The sequence below is a fragment of the Ipomoea nil genome, unplaced genomic scaffold, assembly GCF_001879475.1.
Source record: "Ipomoea nil cultivar Tokyo-kokei standard unplaced genomic scaffold, Asagao_1.1 scaffold0900, whole genome shotgun sequence".
NCBI lineage: Eukaryota > Viridiplantae > Streptophyta > Magnoliopsida > Solanales > Convolvulaceae > Ipomoea > Ipomoea nil.
Window position 1 is genome coordinate 1451824 of NW_017617328.1, and position 25899 is coordinate 1477722.

At 38.6% G+C, this 25899-nt stretch overlaps 1 protein-coding gene and 1 long non-coding RNA gene across 2 annotated transcripts; one reads left to right on the forward strand and one right to left on the reverse strand.

Annotated features, from left to right (window-relative positions):
- The first annotated feature begins 849 nt into the window (after positions 1–849).
- On the forward strand, positions 850–1583 carry LOC109179367 (dirigent protein 22-like). The gene has a single exon (XM_019328866.1). The coding sequence runs from the start codon at positions 876–878 to the stop codon at positions 1458–1460; it is 585 nt and encodes a 194-aa protein (XP_019184411.1). The 5' UTR covers positions 850–875; the 3' UTR covers positions 1461–1583.
- A 3185-nt stretch (positions 1584–4768) lies between these two features.
- On the reverse strand, positions 4769–6542 carry LOC109179372. The gene is made up of 2 exons (XR_002053884.1): positions 6503–6542; positions 4769–5237 (listed from the first exon to the last, which is right to left on the reverse strand). It is a non-coding gene; the product is annotated as an uncharacterized LOC109179372 (long non-coding RNA).
- Positions 6543–25899: the final 19357 nt, after the last annotated feature.

Here is a 25899-nt window from a genome sequence, read left to right on the forward strand (position 1 = left end):
TTTTAATTTGTACTTGATTTATGTTGATCAAAATATAGATATGTTGGGCACTTGGGCGGATGCTTGGAAAAACGAGTCTAGCATTTTATAATTAAAATGTGATGCTAACTGATAAGAAAATAAAGTTATATCTTTACTACTGACTATAATCTTTAATATAGTGATATGATAAACCTTAATTAGATTTTAACAATTGGTATGATAGCATATCACCTATGTTTTTGAAAGCAAACCTCAAAATAACTTCATTCATAACAATTCGTAGCCAAAACATGATGAATAAAAGGCGGTGGAACATCAATATTATATTCCACCATATACTATACCAACTAGAACAAAAAATATTCATTAACGAAAACTATCTTGCATATCATTTGTCAACTCATAAAATATAAACATAATTTTATTTCTAGTTTCTTGGGACTATACTAATTGGCAAACACCTTATTAATTATTATTATAAATTTGCCACTCCGAGGCCACAATCACCATTTTTTATTATGAGATAATTATGTTGCTTCCATACTCGCAGCCGCCAACTCAACATGGTAGCTCAATTGACAAAATGAGCTCTTTTTGTAGGGAAAAATTTTGGGATAATTCAGTGACGATTCCCTTTGAGTCAATTCCTATGCCTCTGGAAACAAACAGGATGGACCTGGACCGTTAAACGGATAGAGAAAGACTCAGACCACGTTGTGGTCTACACAAAAAATAAATACTAGCCGCCGCCGCCGCCCCTGGCCTCCCCCTCTCCCACCCCAAAACACCTTGTTCTCTTTCCTTGTACATATCTTTATCTATAAATATATATCCATTTTTGAGCGAGGGAGAGAGAGAAAGAAAGAGGAAGCTAGAGAGGATCGGAGTTAGAAATGGCAGAACGAAGCGCAATTATATTGCTTTTGTTGAACACTGTGATAGCCATGGCGGCGATAGGAGTTGCCACGGTGCCTCATCAAGGCCCTAAGGAGGTGGACGAGTGGTTCCAACGCCTACCCCATGCACGCCAAAAGCTTACAAAACTCCATTTTTTCTTCCACGACACCCTCACCGGCAAGAACCCCACCGCACTCCAAATCGCCGGCGCCAACACCACCGCCGACTCGCCCACTCGCTTCGGCTTCCTCGCCATGGCCGACGACCCCCTGACGGCCGGACCCGACCCAGGCTCTCAGATCGTCGGCCGAGCTCAGGGAATGTACGGCTCCGCCTCGTTCAGCGAGATCGGGTTTCTCATGACGTTCAACTTTGTGTTTACGGCCGGGAAGTATAACGGCAGCACCCTGAGCCTCCTCGGCCGTAACCCCATCCTCCATCGGTACCGTGAAATGTCCATCGTCGGTGGCTCCGGCGTTTTCCGGTTGGCGCAGGGCGTCGCCACCGCCAAGACTTACTGGGCGAATTTCACGGCCCGTAACGCGATCGTGGAGTACCATGTTGTCGTGTTGCATTATTGACAAGTACGTGGTCGTGGTCCGATGGCAATGTCAACTTTACTTTTATATTGTTACTTGTTTCATCATGAATAATTTGTGTAATATGTTTTCAAAAATAAATAAATTGTGTAATATAATTCTAAATGCGTGTATACATTATATTAAATAATGGCGGATCATTTGCATGAAGCTTGTAGCAAGGCTTACTCAGTAAATTACTCTCCGATGGTGATTACGAGTTTTCCTCCTTACAAAAAAGTTTAGTTGTGCACTTGATGTAAATTTAGTTTTCGTTCAAAAGTAATTAGTGGAGTTTCATTGATAAATTTTACTGTGAACCATGATTCATATTACTGTGTGGATTATGCATTTAAACACATAATTCATAAAAGTAGTACGTAGTATATTTTATGCCTAGAAATAATGAATCTTATACTATCAGACAATAATTCTCTCCTTATAATTCACACAAAATACATGGCCTATTTTTATATAATAAAATGAAAAACACTTTATACCGATGCTAATTTGCTAACCCTATATTTTCATTCATCCCTTCCGCTTCTTCAGTGCGGCATTCTTTGGTCTCCGATCTCAACTGCAGCCATCTTTTGAAACTGTCTTTGACCGCTCTTTGACTAAAGGATAGGAGGTCGCCGACATTCTGGGTGAGAACGAAGAAGATGAGCTGTTAGACTTTAATTTTTATTTTTTTTTTGTTTATTATTTAATTGATGGTGAAAACTTTATTTTCCCTTCTAAAATCTAAATATACAAGGTAATGCATTAATTCCGATTGAAACGCGATGGCCGAAAAGGACTAAAAATGAAAAAAAAAAAATCAAAATCAAGCACTAATTATATCTTATGTCAGGAATGAAAGTTGTGAAGACCGTGACACTAAAGTCATAATACCAAAAGTGGAAAAAAACTCTTTATATATATATATATATATATATATATATATATATATATAGGGTTGCATTCACATGCAAACACCCTTAACATACAAACGTAAGGACAAATTTGGAGCATTAGATTAGAGCAGATGAACAGATTAGATGAAAGGATATCAAGTAATTAAAGAATATGTTTAAGAGTAACAAAGGGTAATTATGAGATTACAAAACAAATCTAATTATGGATTATATGAATCTAACTGTGATATTACGCTAGAATTGTGGAAGTATAATTACAGTAGAAATTATCTACGTGCATGTAATCGCAAAACCCTTGCATTGACGAGATTCGGTCCGAGCGGTTAGGCGAGAAGAGATGGAAGCAAATACTGTTGACATGGAGATGCCCAACCTAGGTAATGAACACAAACTGATAATCACTATTATAGTCTGGCAACTGAGTGAAATTCTATAAAGTTTGATGAATGCATACGTATGGAATTGTAATGGTGGGGGAATACTTAGGTTTTCCATGTGCGTTCTTTTCAACTTTGAATTAAAGATTAGGATATATTTAGAAGCCAAATCTGATCGAGACAGTAGGACGTTTACTAGAGGGTACAAAGTATGAATATAATATCCTTGTACACACATATGAGCGTATGTGCACACATGCGTCACTTATGGTACGTGTGTGCCCACCAGATTAAACATGTGTGTACAGTTTGGTTAGGATCAGATTAGAAGCAAAATTGTTGATATGGAGACGCCAACCCAGACAATGAACACGAATTGAGAATCGCTATTATAGGCCGGCAACTGAGTGAAATTCTATAAATTAAAGTTTGATGAATGCATACGGATTGTAATTGTAATGGTGGGGGAATACTTAGGTTTTTGATGTTGTGCGTCCTTTTGAGCTTTGAAGTAAAGATTATGATCAGTTTAGAAGCCAAATCGGAGTCAGACAATAGGCCGTTTACTGGAGGGTACAAAGTATTAATATAATATCTTTGCACACACATATGGGTGTATGTGCACACATGCGTGACTTATGGTACATGTATGCGCACCAGATTTAACATGTGTGCACGGTTTTGTTAGGATAAGTTTAGAAGTGAAATGTGATCGGGACAGTAAGACATTCACTGGAGAGTACATAGTATTAACATAAATATCTGTTCACACACATGTTGGCGTCTATGCATGCATAATGACCTAAGGACAAACCTGTGTGCACGAAGTTGGTAATTCTTTATTTTTGGAGTAATATGAATTGTAGGTGTGTGACATGACGTCCAGGAATTTAATGATTGTGTAATAACGTTGTTGTGGTTAACAGGGGAAGAGCAATTTGGAAGTGGACTACCAGAATGTGTCATGGACATATCCCCAAACATGGCAAAATATTAATTCCCTACTAGCAATGAGGAAAATACACTATATGTTGGGCAACATTTTGAAACAGTATAACAAGGGATTGAACTTTACCGGGCATATGCTACCATGGTCAGCTTTGACGTAAAAAACAACACGATGCGGAAAACTAGAGAGGGGAAGTGGGGATTAAATACATGGTATATTCACGTGAAGGTTTCAAGCCAAGTAGGAAGGATATGAACATGAACACCGAAATAGGAATTATTGAGACAATCGCAATTGTCCAGACAAAATAGCACAATCAGAAAATTAGACTGTCGTACTTTTAATAGCAATAAAGAAGACTGTTAACAAGTATTTAGAATGCGTAGAAAATAGACTCCAATTTGTTTGTTTATTCAACTGACTCATAATTTAATAAATTGAAGGCTACAGTTGCTAGTTTGGAATTTAGTCCGCAATATCGGATGTACACCAACAGGACCACGTGCACACAGAAACGTGTACTTGTGCACACAGGTACTGAAGGGTATAACTTGTGTTCACGCATGCCATATCGGATGGTTCAATTATTTTTAGAGATCTGAGCAATACGTATTGGATTATGTTGGCAAAATTGTATGAGCTTGAAATGTCATAAATTTACTAATGTATGACCTTAATCTCTCCAATGCAACATTGTATGGTGACTAAGTCGTGGTTTACAAGGGGACACACACACCTATACACGTATGTGCACTATGTGTAGGTGGTTAAAAATACACAGGTCGCAATGCACCCACCTTGTGCATATGTGCACACGGGTTTACGCGGTGACTACTAGTGTGCAACTCCCAATACCAGTTGGTGCACACGTCCAAAATGAATCCAAAGATGCGTGCAATTGCGCACTGGGTTAAATGAATACTGTGCACCTACATAATTGCAAGGTGCACACTAGTAAAACACACATGCCTCTAAAGACTAAAAATGTACTAGCAGTGCAAAATGAATATGGATGCAAATAACCTAGAACATACCCTAGGTGAAAGGAAATTCTAAGTATTTGAGGCACGAATACACTAATTTAGATAAGGGATTTCACAAAAACCAAGCAACCGGATCATACGCATAGGTTGTAGATTAACATAAACTGTCAAAAGTAATCAAAATTGTGTGCAAAAAGTACCACCGCACCAAAAATGGAAACATTACATGTCTAATCAACATCATGTGAGAACCTCGGGAAGTACGTAGTGGAAAATACATGTCTAACGAGCCAAAACCGAGGCCTGTAATATCATTCTTCTTCTGAGATGACAAGTCTCTAAGAGCCTCAACCAAAATAAAAGTCGTGTCCTAGTCTTGACTCGAGGAAACGTTGCATCCTCTTTGGCATTCAGCTCATCATCGGGGGCATTCCACACCGAGTCTTCTTGCAACCTAGCAAGGAAGGCCAAAGGTGGCAAGACAAAGTCGTCATCACTAACACAACTCTGTGAGGCACCAGGATCACAATGCGAAACATTGGACTTCTTGCCTGAAAAAAACACGACACTTACAACCAACCATGCACACAGCTAAACCACTACCCCATATCCAACGCAAACCAACTAATTTAAAAAAAAAAAAAAAAAAAAAAAAAAAAAAAAAAAAAAAAAAAAAAAAAAAAAAAAACCAATACAACACTATAGAACAAGACTGCACATATTCATACCCACCATGCACACAACGAATTCAAAACACAAGAACAATAGAGCACGACCAATAATAACAGCTTAAACATCATTGTAAATTATAAACCAAAGTACACACACTTATAGACTACCATGCTAACACCCCAAAGACATACTCAGCACAAGTGCAAACATATAACTCGAACAAAAAAAAAAAAGGAAAACAACACACTGAAAATTAGTAATATAATGCACATCCTATCACCTAACTACGCACACAACCATTCCAAAAAGGCAATGGTAATATAGTGCACACACTGTCACCCAATTACGCAAATAGTCATTCCAAAAAGGCATACGACGGAAAAAAATACATAGGCTGCAAAACCATTTTATTTGCTTAGAGCACAAGATGGCTCAAGATGTATGAAGAACTAGTGCTTCTGCTCAGCTAAATGCAAAACTTATTATTTACATTGAAAACAGAGCTTTTTAAGTTTGTCTTCATCCTCAGTTCTTTCTTTCCCATGCCTTTCCATATGATTATATCTTGTGTTGAGTTAGGCGAGCTTTATTGATATTTAGACTAATACACTGTTAAATATTTCCTCCTTTATTGTGTTTGGCCTGTGTTTTCTTTTGTTCATTTTTAGAAATTATATGATCTGTATTGTGTAGTAAGATGGAATAGAAGAAAAAAACAAACCAACAAAACCCAGCAACACCCCGGCCCTAACCCACCTAGCATACGTAAAAAATAGAAGGAAAAAAAAAATACTCACATAAGAAACAGAAATGGCCACCACTGCAAAAAATACAAAAAAATAAATAAATAATAAAAAAAAACACTAAAAGTATGAAATTAAACTCAAAAAAGAGAACATGAAGCAGCCAAAATATAACCCTAACCGTGGGCTCAAATAGGAATTTAATTTAAAAAAAAAAAAAAAAACAACCCTAAGGATACAAATTCTGGCAAAAAATCGGCACCCCATCAACACCCCACACACAAATCGACAAAGATGACGACACAAATGCATAACCCAAAGAAAAGGACCAACCCATCAAAAAACACAAGAACAAAAAAAAACGACAAATGCCAAAAGGAGGGGGGGGGGGGTGGAATTACCATGGCTCACACCACGAGCAAGTGGTCTCCGCCGCTTGCCTCTACTACGGCCCCACTGACGATCATTGCTTTGTGGAAGATGATGAGGGAGAATCAAGACCACATGATGCGAAGAAGAGAATGGCGTTCGGACGTGCACGGGATCGAGAGAGAACTACGGGCGACCTACTATTTGGTCAAAGTACCTATAAAGTCCTTGTACTATAGTGTTTTGTTCAATTTAGTTTTTGTACCTTTATTCTGTTCAATTTAGTCCATCTACTTTAAAAAGTGGTGAAATTAAGGACAATTGTCCAAATCTCATTAGGAACATGATTTTAATTATTTATTTTAGACATACTAATTTAATATATTGGTGATATTAATAACTAATTTTAAATATTTATAAAGAAATATATGAGTAAGAATATAAATATCGTCAGCGCCATGTAACCTAAGTTAGCCGTAATATTAACAACATTAACTATTGTCCTTAATTACACTATTTTTTAAAGTACAGGGACTAAATTGAACAAAATAAAAGTATAAGCACTAAATTAAACAAAACGCTATAGTACAAGGACCTCGTAGGTACTTTGACCCCTACTATTTTACCGGGCGTTAGAATTTTTTGCACTTTTAGTCCCACGACTATAGTGGCACTGGCAAAATTAATCCACGACTTTTGAACCTTGCAATTTTAGTCCACGACTATTGATTTTTTTGCAAAAATGGTCCTTCCGGCCACTTTTCCGCCAAAATTTCACCGGAAAAAAAAAATTCTCTATTTTTATCCGGGTTAAAATTGACATTTTACTTATGTCAAAAAATTAAAAGAAAAAAATTGATATTTGACTACATACAATATTACTGGGCTACATACTACTGCCCCAGGCGGCGGAGTCTACCATTATGTCTCTGAAAAATGGCACCCCTATCTAGCCGTTATTTAGTCTGCCAGTATGTCTTTTTTTTTTTTTCTTTTTCCTTTTTGACAATTCTCTCACCACTCCACTTTACCTTTGTGTTAACTCTCTCTTCTCATTTCCCCTTCCTTTCTCTATGATTGGTTAAATCAATCATAACCGTACAAATACAAAATCCAACGATGTAAATCAGTCCACACGTTTGTATTTTAAGGGTTGTTTGTATTTAAATATAATCCTCTCTCTCTCTCTCTCTCTCTCTATATATATATATATATATATATATATATATATATATATATATATATATATATATTTGCCAGTAGTCATTTGTCTCTGAAAAATGGCACCTCTATCTAGCCGTTATTTAGTCTGCCATTATGTCTTTTTTTTTTTTTTTCTTTTTCCTTTGTGACAATTCTCTCACCACTCCACTTTACCTTTGTGTTAACTCTCTCTTCTCATTTCCCCTTCCTTTCTCTATGATTGTTTAGAAGAAGCAGGGAGCAGAATGAAGCTTTTGGACGAAATGACTGTTATTAGGAATGCAAACGAATCAAATCGAGTCAAATATTTTACTATTCGATTCAAAGTGGCATAAAGAAATTAAGTAACAATTAGAATACCAATATAGATCAGTAAAGAAATTAAGTAAGAGTACGTTCATATTATTGACTAGTCTGGAAAAACAAACAAAAGAACGTACATACTAAATGTGGAATTTTGTGGAATTCAAGATTTTTGTGTATGAATGAAACAGAAAATGAAAGCATAACAAACCCTATAACCCTATAACCCTAAGCTCCTAACCTAGCGGCGTACTGCTAACTAGCTTAACAAAGGAAAATCTCACAAACAGTGACTGATAGACGAGAGACAAGTTAGACATCAAATTTCATAGATAATTGTTCTTATTTAAATATTAATTTGATGTATTTGATGTGTGCTGTAGTGTTGCTTGTGAGATTAGATAAATCAAATTATATAATGAAAATCTCAATTGTATTCTTTGCTTTGACAACAACAAGTTCAATAATTCACTAATTCAACTAATTTGACGCAAAGATGGTAATTTAAGTGCAATTCAGCAAGTACTCCTAGGCAGCACGCAATTTAGTGAATTGATGCAAAGATAACAGACTCAGTTCATGTGCTATATATTGATGTTGGGTAATAAGGTGGAAAACTCAAAAATAATAATCCTACGAAAAGATTATTATTAAATGGAAAAAAAAAAACAAAAAATTGGGAAGGAAAAAGGTGGATGATTTGGATAGTGGTTAATACGAGTTTGAACAAATCGTTCTTTTCCTTAAAATCTTATTTGCTACCTCCCACAAGTGCTAGGAGCGTTGTAGTCTAGGTTTTCCAAAATAAAACGTGCTACGGTTCAACGTTTGAGCACCCAAACTTTGAACCCGGCGAACTAGAGCAAAGCTTAGAACACAGTAGGCTAAGAGAGGAGTAGAAGCAGAGATTTTGGAGCTGGAAAACAATTGTCTATGTTCTTGTAAAAATTCTGCTGCTACTCCTAGGCAGCACACAATTTAGTGAATTGATGCAAAGATGACATACTCAGTTCATGTGCTACTAATGTTGGGTAATAAGGTGGAATACTAATGTTCGGTAATAAGGTTGAATATAATGATATGGAGTAAGATTTAAAACTCAAGAACCAAACTTCACCGAAATATCTAAACAAATAATGTAATTAAGAATGATTGGATATGGATCATTGGAAGCTTTATGGAGTGAAAATGTCACAATTACTTTTTTTGAAGAATATTTATGATGATATGAAGATAAAAATCACAAGTTTAGAGTTTGTAATGAAATTATTTGAAAGGGCACTCATTATATTTCTCAAGTATTGTGTCATTACTCTTTAGGTCGGTGAATTTTGGGTATTTTGAGGAATTCTAGACATAGAAAGCGAATGGTACTTCAATTCAAGGCCTCTAATAGTAGGGGGTGTGGGAAGAAGTTTCAAGACTATACGGACAGAATGTACTGTAAGTCGCGCATGGACAGCTCAGTTGGTTATAGGGGTAAAATTTGAAAAGAATGACTAGGGATTGAATCTCACCCGCAACAAAGATTAGAATTGGAGATTCAACCTTTTGGGAAGAATATAACTAAACATTTTTAAAAGAATTCAAAAATATAACTTAAAAAAAATTGAATAACAACTAAAACCAATACAAAATCAGCCGATCAACGGCTCATTTTTCAAAACCACGAAAAGAATTATTGGGATGGAGACGCTTTCCAGGACCGTGGTAACATAAAAAAAAATAAATAAATAAAAGAAATTGCATTTTTAAATTCCAGTGGCCACTGGCCACTTGGCCACTAGGCCAGCAGAGCTGAGGGCCTTGGGTTTGGGTTATTTGACAAAGAATATATTAGTTTCTTTCTTTAATTTAATTTCTTTCTTAATTATATTGTCAGTTTCCATAATACTATGTTAGCCAATTAAGGGAATATTCTGTATTTCTGTTCTTTTGCTGTTCCTGTTGTGAAACACTAATTTTTTTAAAAAACGCGGTGGCATTTTCGTAAATAATTGAACATCGAAGTGCAAGTAAAATGTATTACAAGTGCATGTAAAATGTATTATAGGTGCAAGTAAAAATTTATACTGAGCATCAATACTTAGTTGCACCTATAGTTCTAAGTAGTTGCACCTATAGTTCTAAGTAGTTGCACACATAGTTATAAGTAGTTGCACCTAGGTGTATGAATGTTTGCGAGTGGTTTTCAGGGGTATTACTACCCGCTGAACTCAGATCAATGAATGTTAACAAGGCAAAATTACACGCACTTATAGGTGAAAGTAGGTGCACCCATAGTTATAAATAGTTGCACAGATAGTTATAAGCACACCTAGGTGCATGAATGTTTGCGGAAAGTGAATGCTAACAAGGCAAAATTAAATGCACTTATAGGTGAAAGTAGGTGCACCTATAGTTATAAGTAGTTGCACCTATAGTTATAAATAGTTGCACCTATAGTTATAAGCACACCCAGGTGCATGAATGTTTGCGGAAAGTGAATGCTAACAAGGCAAAATTACATGCACTTATAGGTGAAAGTAGGTGCACTTGTAAGTGATTTTACTTGCACTTCGATGTTCAATTATTTACGAAAATGCCACCGCATTTTTTTTTTAAGTTATTAGATCTGGACATGTGTCGCGCGCTGATTTGTTCGCATTTCCCTCCTGAGCACTTATTCGCACCTGAGTGCATCCCTATATATATATATATATATATATATATATATATATATATATATATATATATATATATATATATTATTTTGATCACTATATTCAATATATGATAATTCAAAAGTATCATCACTTAATTTTAACTAATTTTTTAAATTTTGTTACTTAACAATATTTTAATATTGGGCATAGGTTTTCGCCCAATATTAAAATATTGTTAAGTAACAAAATTTAAAAAATTAGTTAAAATTAAGTGATGATACTTTTGAATTATCATATATTGAATATAGTGATCAAAATAATATATATATATATATATATATATATATATATATATATATATTTATATTTATATAATAATATAATAATTTACAAATAATAATAAGATAACACCCACATATATGATATATTGATATGTAACGTAACCTTGATATATATACACAAATAATATACATACATATTATTTATATACATACATATTATATATATATATATATATATATATATATATATATATATGTATATATAAATTTAATATTCATATAAATATTTAATTAAAATATAATTTATAATTAAATTAATTGTTATATGATAATTTTAATAAAATGCTAACTAAAAATAGGAAAAAGATATGATAGATGTAGGTGTATGGTAAGATTGGTGGATATATTAAATACTAACGGTGTTATAACGGTGTAAGGGTGATTTTGTCCAATACAAATCAAATGTACAACAATTAAAGCAAAATGTATATATTTATTAGCATATAAAAAAAGGACAAAAATCAAGGACATAACTTGTATTGACACTTATTATGTTTTTAGATATATATATATATATATATATATATATATATAGAGAGAGAGAGAGAGAGAGAGAGAGAGATATGTGTAAAAAAATGACTTTAATTGGATTGATGGGATGGAGTGAAACCAAATTTTCTTTCATTCTTAATTCTTCTTATGTTGTTGTTGTTTCATGTTTCTGTAGTGAGGAAATATTTTTTCTATTTTTAACAAGTTACTACGAATAGCGAACTACTGTTCGCAACAACAATTTGGGGTTGCAAACAGTAGCACCTTCTTGTTGTTCGGAGTCTCTTATTGCAAATAATAGTTCTTTGCGTGATGCCTAGCAATATATCAAGTATAATTATATATATATATATATATATATATATATATATATATTATAAATATTAATTTTTTTTTATTTTATGCAAATTGTAATTACATTTTTAAATATTTTATTTGATCAATTCTTTTATTATAAATTTTATTATTCAATATTGTTATGAATTTCTAATGAAATAATTTTTTTTTTATGTTTATTAATAATATAAATAAGTAATTAGCATATAAGTCTCAACCTACATACTATGGAGATAAAAAATAATGTTGAGAATGTTGATGTGGGTGAAGAACTATATAATAAGAAAATTTTATGATATATAATAAATGTTTTGTAAGAAAATTATATAAATGATAAGAATCAAAATCATTGAATGTTTGTAAAGATGTATTCAATTTATAATTTCAATGACTTTTGTAGATTTTTTAAAATAAAAAGTTGATAAAAGTCTATGAATGTTTTTTATATAGACTTTTATAGAGTCTTATAAAGTTTTAAAAAGTTTTGAACGACTCTATGAAAGTCAATCAAAGTTTATTAAAATCTACAATTTTAAAAGTCTTTAAAACTCTACAAAAGTCATGATTGAATACACCCCCTTAGTTATTTTCAGCAAATCTTTTGTTGTTTAGTTTATTTTCATATATGTGATTCTGCTTTGGCTTTAAAAATACACACACACACACAGACACACACACACACACACACACACACACACACATATAGCAGTTCGCACACCCCACGCACACAACTGGATTCTACCATGCACATATTCACCCCACCCGCAATAAATCAAACCCCCCGCTATATCTAATGTGTATATTTGTTGTGTTTAATAGGTGACGGCCAACGCGAACACAGTGCAACAGAATGTGCCATGGGAATACACAAAGATGGTGCAAAATATTGGAGACCCACCACACAAAATGAGAAGACACCGTATGAAGGACAACAATTCGATACAGTAGACACAGGGATTGATTTCTACGTGGACTACGCTAAAGAGGCAGGATTTGATGTTAGGCACGGCACAAAGCATAGAAATCGGAAGGGGGAAGTGTCAATCAAATACTTGTTGTGCTCACGGGAGGGATACAAAGCCGAAACAAAAGAACCCCAAAATACCACAAAAGGAAGAAAGAGACGGAGGAGAACGTCCAACAGGACAGGATGTAAGGCGCGTATGGTACTGACAAAGCGTAAAACAAGCGGATACAAAGTCCATGCAATCGAGCTGCGACATACACACTGTCTATGCTCAGACGCAGGCAAACCTTTTCTAAAGATAAATAGGCAACTTGACATCGGCCACAAAACCTTTTTGGCTCACTGTGCAAAGGCAAACATAGGCCCTACAAAAGCGTTCAGACTATTCAAAGAGATGGTTGGAAGCTTTACAGATATAGGAGCAACATGCATTGAGTTCTGCAATTTTAGGCGAGACCTATTGGCCTATATAGCTGAGGCAGACGCCCAAATGGTGATAGAAGACATGTTCAAAAGAAAAGAGGACAACCCAGACTTCTACTTCGATTTTGACATAGACGAAGACGCTCAATTAACCAGATTATTCTGGGCAGACGCACAATCCCGAAGGAATTATGCATGCTTCGGCGATGTCATGTCATTCGACGCTACATACAGCACAAACAGGTAAATTTCAGTATAGATTGAATACAATAGCTACTGTGTGTGCACGCATAGAAATACATGTGTGCGCACAGAATACTGCAGGGACAGAAAATAACTAACATGCCGATCACACCACTAACACCACCCATGCTTACACTGCAGGTACAAGTTAGTCTTCGTCCCCTTCACGGGCGTGGATAACCACAAGAGATGCATAACATTTGGGGCAGGCCTAATTGCGAAAGAAGACGGTAGAGTCATATGAGTGGCTACTAACTAAGTTCAACACTGCAATGGAATACGCGCCAAGATGTACTACAACTGACCAAGACCCTGCACTAAAGATAGTTGTACCACAAACTATGCCAACAACAAGGCATAGATTCTGTATGTGGTACATTATGACAAAAGTGGGGGAAAAGGTATGGGTTGCCTTGTGGCACAACCCGGACTTCAAAAAGGCATTGAATAGTACCGTATGGGATGACACACTGACCACAGATGAATTCGAGAGAAAATGGGAAACAATAATGAAAGAATACAACCTTAAAGACCATAGGTGGTTTACCCAGCTTTACGAGGCGCGTGCATCATGGATACCAGCATACTTCAATGACATATTAATGGTGGGACTACTCCGGACAACATCAAGATCATAATCAAAAAACAGCTATTTCGGTAAATTCACAAACCACCACTGCAGCCTAGTAGAATTCATAGCACAATACAACAGCGCCATCGGAGAACAAAGACACAAGCAGGCAAGACTAATCGCAGAAAATGAAGGTTCGTACCCTGAAACCAAAACCCCTTTGAGTATTGAGAAGCACGCTACTACAGTGTACACTATAAACATATTCTACGAATTCCAAGAAGAGGTATGGGAAGCCAGTTTCACATGTGACATCATCGACAAACACAACATAGGGGATATATGGAAATACACAATTAAGGAAAAATGTATGAAGTAACTGAAACTCCACAAGCAAGGGAAATAGAGTGTACGTGCAAAAAGTTCAACCGTGTTGGTATACTATGCAGACATGTGCTGTTGGTGATGAAGAAAAACGGGTATGAGTTAATCCCAGAAAAGTATATTGTTCCACGATGGACACAAAACGCGTGTGCACACCCATTATACGATGTCCCATGGGCAAGAAAAACAAATATTACCAAGACAAATAAAACAACAAAAGTTGCAAATCAACTATGGAATGAATTCTACAACTGCATGGGATTAGCGAATGGTTGGCCTGACAAGATGGACCAAATGTTGGCAACATTGCAACAACTGAAAAAAGATCTACAAAAGGAGGCGCACCAAACACAAGAGGGAGCGCACACCGAAACCGTGTTTGAGAGACTAGTTGGATCAAGCAGACCAAGCGACATACAAATAAAACCCCCACAGGTTGCAAAAAAACAAAGGGAGTGGAAAGAGACTCAAAAGCAACAAAGAAATAGCCACAACGAAGAACCAAAAGAAAAAGGAACGGACATGCAACATATGCGACCTCCCGGGCCACAACAGCCGCACCTGTCCAGATAAACTTGCATAAGCGAATGTTTGAAAGACTTTTGAATGTTCTTATGTTTACAATTATGAACCGTATTTAATTACTTATATGAAGCAAACACTTTATTTAGTAGGAAAAAATGAATTACCACCACTTATATTAGGCAACAATGAAATACCAAGCAGCACAAACACTGCACGACCTATATGTGCGCACACCGCAACACAGACATGCGCACCCAGACCCATAGCCACCAACCCCCGCGCACACATGGAAGAATGCCAAGCACGCATGCAAATGGGAAGCAGTGAGTAATCCTTTGGTATAGACAAATCTGGTACCTATAGAATGTTATTATATTTACAATTATGGACCGTATTTAATTACTTGAAGCAAACACTTTATTTATTACCACCACTTATATTAGGCAAAATTGAAATAGCTAGCAGCACAAACACGGCACGACCTATATGTGCGCACACCGCAACACATACATGCGCACCCAGACCCACAACCACCAACCCCTGCGCTCACATGGAAGAATGCCAAGCACACATGCAAAAGGGAAGCAGTGACTAATCCTTTGGTATAGACAAATCTGTTTTCTATAGAATGTTATTATATTTACAATTACGGACCGTATTTCATTACTTGAAGCAAACGCTTTATTTATTACAACCACTTATATTACACAAAATTGAAATAACTACCAGCAAATGGGAAGCCATGAGTAATTATTGTGAACAGAAAGGATACATAACTAGTATAGTCAGATGCTGAGTGAAAACACGCGCACACAAAACCACACAAACCTGCACACAAATCAAATGACATCGACCCCAAAAAGCACACACTACCGTACGGGGAGATATCAATTACTCGACCAGGACATACGAACAAACCAACCATATATTAACCATATAATAACCGTATGCAGTGGTAGTAACCACAACAAACATGTGGAATCAAATTGTGCACATTACATACACCACCAAAAACACACACCACAAAATCCACTGCCAGTGTGGAATCAATGTGTGCACATTACATACACCACAAAAACACACACCCTACCTAAACAAACGACATAACTAAGTTGAAGGGAGTGGAGCTGATATTGATCGGTACGCCCGCAACAGGTTGTCTTCCCTCATCGCATTATGCTGCGATGTGACCAGCTCATTCATGTACCGCAACCGTAATCTATGCAACAACGTACTGTCCCCCTTAACCAGACCACAATCCCAATCACGAACCCGTTGCCCAACAAACGTCTCCATGTGCCGCATTAAAAAGACACCACAATCAATCTTATTCTTCGAATCACGCCACCCCATCTGCAACCGCTTGGATTCAACACAGGCACAATCTGAAAACCTCTTAGGGGAAATATCTTTATAAACCTCACACAGCATCGCCTTCTACACATGGGAAAACCATAGGAAAAATCAGACAATATGCAGACCACAAGGTTACAAAATCTTTAAAAAAATGAATTGGAAGAAACAGTGCCAACACTAACCAACTCCTCAACACAGCCACCATACTTGTCCGCCTTTGCTATGGGATAGGAGTCATTATCAATAATTTCATACCGACACCGGACAAAATCAAAGCACAACAGAAAATAGTGACCACGTCGTAGAATCGGAAAAAAAATCTGCACACAACAGAAGGGTGACATATAAATGGAACTGGTTGTGAACCCAACACAAGGCAAAAATAAATTCAGCACCGTGCATCTAAAAATAGATAAGCATGCACACAAAACTCAAAGTAAGACTGAACACAAAACAACAATCATACCATGTCAACCGTCATAATATTTTCATACGGAGATGCCGCGAGGTCCATCATTAGCCTCTCACGAAACCACACGACCCTCTGATCCCATCCTCGAGAAGTATCAACCACAGTCGTGAGCTAACACAAGCCACCACCAACGCACACAATAATCCAAATAAACATTAAACAACATACCTCACGAAAAACAAAAGGGAAATGAAATTTCTGCTACTAAAACTAACCGTGGTGAACGTCAAAGCAAAAAGGCGTGAAGGGGCCGACCGAGACTTAGAATGCTCCAAAAAATTCAGCACAGCAGCCCAAGCATCTATAATCGCTATATCAACCTGTGAACCTGGCGTTAGTGACAGAAAATTTTCCCACGTCGCCGACCTACCGCCTGCTGAAAATATAGTACGTCCCCTAACACAAACAAAACAACAAACTATCACCAAAAAAAAAAAGGAAAACCTAAAAAAAAAAGCCAAATGGAAACACCACAAAAGAAACCAAACCACTACACTAACATGTCAGCACCGGATCCCCCAAGCAACCAATTCACAATTAACGCATCTTCCGGGGCATCAGGCACAGGAAATGTAACACACTCACTGACACCGAAAGGCTGATACTGAAGGCGAGTGGCAACCACAGGAATATTAGACGCACAGTACTTAGACGGACGAACAGATTTAATCGGGGCCGCACACCCAGCACCCCCCGACAAAAGAGGGCCGCGGGAACCACCAGCCCCACCACGCTCCTGCAGAATAAAAAAATAGGCCAAACAACACTTAGCAAACTGTGAGCACACACCCAGCACACTACATTGAACACCAGAAATACCAAATACAGGCACGCACATGTATCGCAGTACGCTAGCACACCCTCTAAATATGTGAAACACTATTTCTATAGAGATATAAACAAGACAAACCTCAGTCGGTGTAGTAAACTCCGGAACATCTGAGCCGACAGCATCACCACCACCCCCATCAACATTATCACCGCCCTCATCACTAGAACATTGCCAAGCACGAGAGCAAATACATACTTGCACACAATAACGACAACCAATATTAATCACTGCCAGGAAAAAAAAAATTTAAAGAACAAACCTCATCTACAGTAGTAGTCTCTGGAGACTGCGGCATAGGGCAACCACCCACTCCTGCCCCCCCCACCACCATCACCCCTAACAGTCCGGGTCAGTCCAGCCTCCTTCGCCGCGGCTGCCAACCCAGCACACATCACCACCAAGCTTACCGAATCCATAAGATTACCAGAGTCACGCCGGTTTAGCACATCAGCAGCTCGACCCCCGGCACCCGCCGCTGCAAAATCCTGAGTTAGGCCAAGGCTAAAAGACGGCATATCATCCACGCCAAACCCGTCAGAAATTTGCCGGAAAGTAGCCTCCAACTCCCGCACCCGACACTGCATAGGACCATACAAGCAACGACAAACCTCCCCCTCCGCACGGCTACCACGTGCCATCTTGAAAAACTGAACCAAGCTATCAACCGAACTTGCAAAACCACCAACAGCCTCACCAACCACACATTCAAACGTCTAGGCAAACAAAACAAAAAGACACCACATTCATTAACATGAAAACAGTATTCACACTCTAGTCAAACACTATACACAACCCACACACAAGTCCAATAGTGCGCACGCAAAATACCCAACCGCAAAAAAAAAAAAACAAGATTACAAAACCATATGCAACCCTACATACACATCATGCAGTGCTAAACCAATAAAAGCACGAATACGAAGATAAAAAAATTTGGTGTGCAAGCAAGACAAAATGGTGTGCACTTCTACCTTAGGCCCATGATCAAGACCATCCACTTCAACATTCAAGCCCACCCCAGCAGCCTCAATCTCCCCACGACCAAAACCACCACCACTCATCTCCGCAGACTCCCTAGCAAACAGCAAATCAGATGTCCATCCACGCAAAGACGGCACAACCCGGGGGACAGACCGCTCAAACGCCAACACACGGTCCACATAGAAGAGCTGAAACAAAAAACAACACAATAAGGGAATACCACAATGAAACAGTAAAAAGACACAAAATAACAAATACTATCATACCACAACAAACTCCGCCGGGCCCACGAAGCATTTATGACGACCAGAAATCCAAGCATCCTGAGTTTCCACCAAATAATCTAGCACCAGCTTGCACCAATTTAACTCGTGGATCCGAGAAACATCATCAAAGCAATCAAAATACATTTGATTTGCATAGCCATTGCTCATACAACAAACCAGCGTAGATAGCACCAACATACAAAAGTGCCTCTTAAACCAGTCACCACCATCAACCTCTGCAATAACCTTGTCTGCAACCATGGACAGCGACACCGTATACCGCACCTTCCCAAACAGCCCCCTCCAATGTCTCAACAGGTTACTAATCTGCTGCCTCTCACGCTTCACCATCTTGGACTCGCCACGTGGAAACCCCAACACCAATTCAACGTCGTGCTCGTAAACAGGAAGGACTCTGCCACCACCCAAATCAAACGTCCTTGACTGCCCATCAAAGTTAGATAGGAGCCAATGCACAAGGCTAGGCGGACACTCGGACACCTTGAAATCCAACAAATGGCCAAACCCTAACCCCCTAATATCCTCTTTCTGTCGCGCAGACAAATCCTGAAGCGCATCAACAAGCACACCAGACTGCCCCCGAAACTTAACAGTCAGAAATTCACCATCCTCTTCTACAGGCCCCTCACCACCATCGGAAGAATCTTCAGGCGCATTCCACAGCGGGTCTTGCTCCAACCTAGCCAAGAAAGCCAAAGGTGGGGAAACGAAGTCATCATCGCTTGCACCCCCCTCACCCACTCGTAGAACAGGGCGCACCCCCTTAACCTTCTTACCTGCATAAAAGAAGACTCGCAATATTCACTAGACAGCTAACCAGACACAATTATGCCAACCCCTGCACACCTAAACAGGTAAAAAAAAAAAAAAAAAAACCACCTAGACACCTAACCAACACTAGAACGCACACAACTATGCCAACCCTTGCACAGTTCAAATACACATTTACAACACTAACATACCACAATTTAAGATGAATGAAACCTGGAAATAAACTACAATTATTATTGCTGTTATTATTATTATTATTACATACAAAAAAAAAAACAAAAAAAAAAACAAAAAACACAAAGCAACATGCCCCATCTAGCACATGATAGTGTAATTATTAGCCAACAAAATAATTTCACTGGACAATTCAAACCAAAACAATTCTAGTTGTTTCTAATGCCAACAAAAACAACAATACTAATCGGCATGTCATGAACAAATACATATACTAATTTAAAAAAAAAAAAAAAAAAAAAAAAACAAACAAAACCGGAACCAGTCCCCCCCACCCCACCCCGCCAACCCCACGAACCCAGCTAGCCCCCCTCCCCCCACCGGAACCAGAACCCAGCACCACCCCAACCCCCACTGCCACAAGCAGTCCCCCGGACCACACAGACAAAAAACCCACCCCAAACCCCCTAATCCTTGCCCTACAACACCGTCGTGCACCGCCAACGTGCCTTCCGACGGTGCACGGGAGCCCGCACCCTCAACCCAACCCGCCACAACCCCAAACGACCAAAAAAAAAACCCTAGCTACAAAATCCGGCAGCCCCGACAACCTCCGATCATACCCCCCGGCCTACCGTCCACCAAGCAACAAAAGCCCCAAAAAATTGAGCGAAAAAGATAGCATAAAGCAAAGAAAAAAAAAACGAAACTAACATCCCCCTGTCTCCGGTGGTCCCCCCCTCTTCAGCCTGCCGCGGTCCCCACCGACAACCATAGCAACGTGGAAATGAACAACCCAATGTGCGCCTGAGACCAGATGCAAGCCAACGCGAGTGTGCTAATCTCGTCACACACACTCCTGAAGCAAACCCAGCGAAGAGCGACAGAATAGAAGAGTCCAACGAAAGTGCGCGTGAGTTTGAGCGAAAGAATAGAAGAATACACCCTCTGACTAGGACTCATACTAAGAAAATACCAAATGTACCCCTCTTAACATAAAAACTCAATAAATTAACCAAAACCGCCCGCCCAAATCAGAGCCATCCAATCGCATCATCCAACGCACCAAATTAGTCCTCATGTTTATATTTTAAAATGGGTTTTCACCTGAATATTTTTTTTTTTTGAAAATTTTCTGCGGTGCTTCATTAGAAAAATGCTGAAATAATGTCTGGTGGGTGAGTATCCCAGTACATAGTATCAGGTTGCTGATAAGCCGTAGTGGCTAAAGCATGAGCTAAATAATTGTCCGATCTAGAAATATAATTAAAAGAACATGAGTGAAAATAAACGGCAATTTGCCTGCAGCTATCAATGGCATAGCCAACGTAAGAGAGAAACGCAGTGGTTGATGATGTAAGGTAGCGTTGTAGTGTCAAACAATCCGTGTAGATCTCAATATTCTGTTCACCTCGATCCTTTAGCCATGATAAAACTTCCTTACACGCCAAAGCCTCAGCCATAAGTGGTGACGTACAGGCCGGTAGCGGCGCGGTTAGTGCCGAGATATAGGCTCCATCTCCATCTAATAAAACGGCCCCTACAGTTGCATTCCCTGTCTCGTGTAGATATCCCGCATCGACCCTGCATCTTCTCACTGGCGGCACAGAGGATCCGGCGGCGTCGGCAGCACCGCGGCCGGCGGTGGGACTCGCTTGGGCAGCGTGGCGGTTTTCTGTCGGCAGCGTAGCAGTGGCAGTGGCAGCCACGGCTGGGCGGGACTGAGTCCATGCGGTCTTGGCTGCCGCTGCGGCTCTGAGTAGGGACCCCGGGCGTGGTAAAAACGCCTCCCAAACTGCACCATTTCGAGCTTTCCAAATATTGTATAGAATTGATGCTGCATATAACATTCCATCAGAATCTAAAATATTTAGAAGTTCCCCAAACCAAACATGAAAAATATCCGTGACAATATTGGGGATTGTAAGGTTGGATTGATCCCAAATGTTTCTTGCAAAATCACACAAGACTAATGCATGCATTGTATTCTCATGTGATATCCCACACATAGCACAATATGGGTTCACCTCCACCCTCTTTAAAAGCAAGTTCGTAGTTGTAGGCAAAATATCACAAATAGCTCTCCAGAGGAACATTTTCCACTTTGGTGGAATTTTTAGTCTCCATAAAGCTAACCAATTAGTAAAGGGGCCTTGATTATTCTCATAATCTCCCACCAATCGTCTGTACCCGCTTTTCACAGAATATAATCCTCTCGGGTCCCCGTACCAATACCATGCATCATTATAATCCCGGGATACAGGTACTCTCATAATTCTCTCGACATCCGTAGGTTGAAATAAATCTGATAAAATTTCATTATCCCATGTACCAGTTTGTTGATCTATTAGCCCCACTACTCTGGCCTCTCGTAACTGTATAGGCATCTCTGTTTGTATCATAGGGTCCTGGTCATCCAGTAACCATGGATGGGTCCATATAGATGTAGTTTCCCCATTCCCAATTCTTCGTCTGACCCCACTACAAATTATGCTCTTTGATGCCATTATACTCCGCCAACAAAAACTGGGATTATTTCCTACCTGCGCATCAAAGAAAGTATCCCTGGGAAAATATCGGCTTTTGTAAACACGAGCTACTAAGGAATCAGGCTTAGTGAGCATTCGCCATGCCTGTTTCCCCAACATAGCTAGATTAAATGCACGTAGGTCCTTAAAACCCAATCCACCATACTTCTTAGGAACACATAGCTTGTCCCAAGCCTTCCAGTGAACTCGGTTGTCCGTCCCAGAACCCCACCAATATCTATTCATCGTTCTTTCTATAGCCGTGCATACTGATATAGGTAGCAAAAAAACACTCATTGAGAAGGTAGGCATAGATTGTGCCACACTTTTCAACAGTATTTCTTTCCCTGCCTGAGACAATAGCCTTTTATTCCACGACCCAATTCTTTGGCGTATTTTATCCTCAATATATGCAAAAGCTGCCTTTTTATTCCTACCCACAAACGAAGGTAGACCCAAATACTTGCCAAAGTTTGGTGCCTGCTCCACCCCCAAAACTTGGGCCACACTTTCCCTATCCACATTACTCGTATTCCTGCTATAACAAATACTCGACTTGTGGTAGTTAACCACCTGTCCCGATAGATCCTCATATACAGTCAGGCATTTCTTTATCTCATTAGCCTCTTCCACATTAGCCTTAAAGAATAAAAGGCTATCGTCCGCAAAAAACAAATGAGAAATCTGAGGGGCACCTCTTGCTACCCTACATCCATGAATTAATCCCGCTCTGTTAGCCTGTTGTAGTAACAACGAGAGTCCCTCTGCACAGATAATAAACAAATATGGGGATAGCGGGTCTCCCTGTCTCAAACCACGCGTGGGTATTATTGGGTCACTCCTTGAGCCATTTATCAGAATACTATAGGAGACTGTGGTCACACATTTCATAATCAAATCAACCCATCTATCATGGAAACCCAATGCCATCATCATATTACGGAGAAAAGGCCACTCCATTCGATCATACGCCTTAGCCATATCCAGCTTAAGTGCACCCCAGCCCCTCAATCCACACTGTTTTCGATTCAGAAAGTGCCCCACTTCTGCAGCTAATAGAATATTATCTGTTATCAATCTATCTGGGATAAAAGCACTCTGTGTCTCAGATATTATTCCTTCCATCAAAGGCTTCATTCTATTAGCCATCATTTTAGCTATTATTCTGTAAATGACATTGCTAAGTGCTATAGGGCGCAAATCAGTTACTAACTCTGGATTACTCTTTTTAGGGATCAACACAATATCTGTCTCATTCAAGCCAGACGGGAGGTCACCTAATTCAAGACAGTTTAGCACAAAACTCGCAACATCCCCTCCTACCACATCCCAGAAATGCTGATAAAAACCCGGATTCATTCCATCCGGTCCTGGTGCTTTATCCGGATACATTGCAAACAATGCATCCTTTACTTCCTCCAGATTAAATGGCCGTAATAGTGAGTCATTCTGCGCCTGTGATACCCTGGGTTCTATCCCCCCAAAAAAATCATCTCTAGTTCCCGGACCCCCAGAGCTGAAAATATTCTTAAAATAGTCCAGAATGATATCTCTCATGGGATCCCCCTCCAACCAATCCCCATTGTCATTCATTAATCTAAGTAAAGTATTCTTTTTCTTTCGGTGAGAGGCATACCTGTGAAAGAATTTGGTATTGGCGTCAGCTTCCTTGAGCCAGTGCTGCTTGGCTCTCTGCCTCCAGTATGCATCCTCCTGGGCCTCAGTGCGACTCAGAAGTTGCTCTATTCGCTGAAACTCGACAAGAGAGGCCGAGTCAGTGCATCCTCTCAAACGTTGTTGATCCCGTTTCAGCTGCACAATCTGTTTCCCATACTTATGGAACCGATCCCCACCCCATCGTGTTAACCGGTTTCCACAGTATTGAACACAACCCTGTAAACCCTGCCCTCTCCCTTCCTGCCACGCCTGCTCCACCACACCCCTACATCCCTCATCATATAACCATGCCATCTCAAACCTAAAACCACTTCTTCTAACCCCATCCCTCCCTACCTCCTCCTGAACTGTGAAAAAAATGGCTGAATGATTTGACTTCCTGGTTTTCAAATTCATAACCTTTACATGGGGAATTATATTGCGCCACTCGTTCGTTACTAGGACCTTATCAAGTCTCTCCTCAATCCAGTTTGCAGTCCCTTTCCCCTTCTCCCAGGTATATGGGTATCCAATCATTGGCAACTGGGCCAATCCACAATCCTCAATCGTCTCCCCAAAACCTCGAAGAAGGCTATTCGGATGTGGATTTCCCCCTCTCTTCTCATACTGGTATAGCAAATCATTAAAATCCCCCACCACCACCCACGGGAGATTTGATTTTGCCGCCAACATTCTCAACAAATCCCATGATTCAGCACGCATATTACGGTCCGAATAACCATAGTAACACGTCATTCTCCAGGCCGGATTACCTGTCATAGTTACCTCAATATCAACGTAGTTTCTTGAGTAACTAAGGAGTCTCGCCGTATTATTCTTCTTCCACAATAACGCTAGTCCACCACTCAAACCATCATTGTCAACATAAAATAAGCCTTCGAAACCGATCGTAACACGAAGACGCTCAGCATGATCTCGCGCTACCTTAGTTTCTATTAGGAATACAAAGTCGGGTTGCTTTTTGGACACCATGTCCACCACCTCTCGAACTGTCCGTGGATTACCCAAGCCACGGCAGTTCCAACTCAGCGTACTCATTAGCGTCGCCAAACAGTGATGATCACCGGAAAAAACGTAGGAAACCGTCGGAAACCTAGCAAACCCTAGGGGAGGAGAAAACTCTAGCAAACCCTAGAGAGAAAAATTACACGTTCGGCCGTGGAAGAGAGCCTGAATATAATTATATATATATATATATATATATATATATATATATATATATATATATATATATACATATATATATATATACATATATATATATATACATATATATATATACACATATATATATATATATACATATATATATATACATATATATATATATATATATATATATATATATATATATATATATATATATATATAAACATAATAAGCTTCAATCTAGGTTATGTCCCTAGTTTTATGTCCGTTTTTTCTGTTAACTTTTTTTGTACCTTACGCTATAATTGTTGTACTACATGATTATTTGGACAAAAATATCTCTGCCGTTATAACTTCTGTTATCTTTCACGTTATTACCATGCACATGCATACACAATATCTTTTTCTTACATTCTTCAATTGGTAAGTTTGATTTTATTTAGATTTAATTAAATGTTACCATAGTTATATTTAGTAATATATCATTTCTATAATTCTTACTTCATTAATATTAATATGAATTCTACAATTATATATATATATATATATATATATATATATATATATATATATAACTAAGATTTTAACATTAAATATTAATATTGGGCATATATTTTTGCGCATCGCGCATATGAAATACTAGTATATATATAAAGGAGAAAACCTAAAACGAAATTTAAACACTATTACTTTTTCAAAAACAATTCATTGATATGATAGATTGAAATGAATTTAGGCCATGAATATTTTTCTTTGAAAATTAACGAAA

Bases quoted from the DNA above. Each gene is read 5' to 3' on its own strand.
- LOC109179367 (XM_019328866.1), top strand. From the start codon at position 876: ATGGCAGAACGAAGCGCAATTATATTGCTTTTGTTGAACACTGTGATA.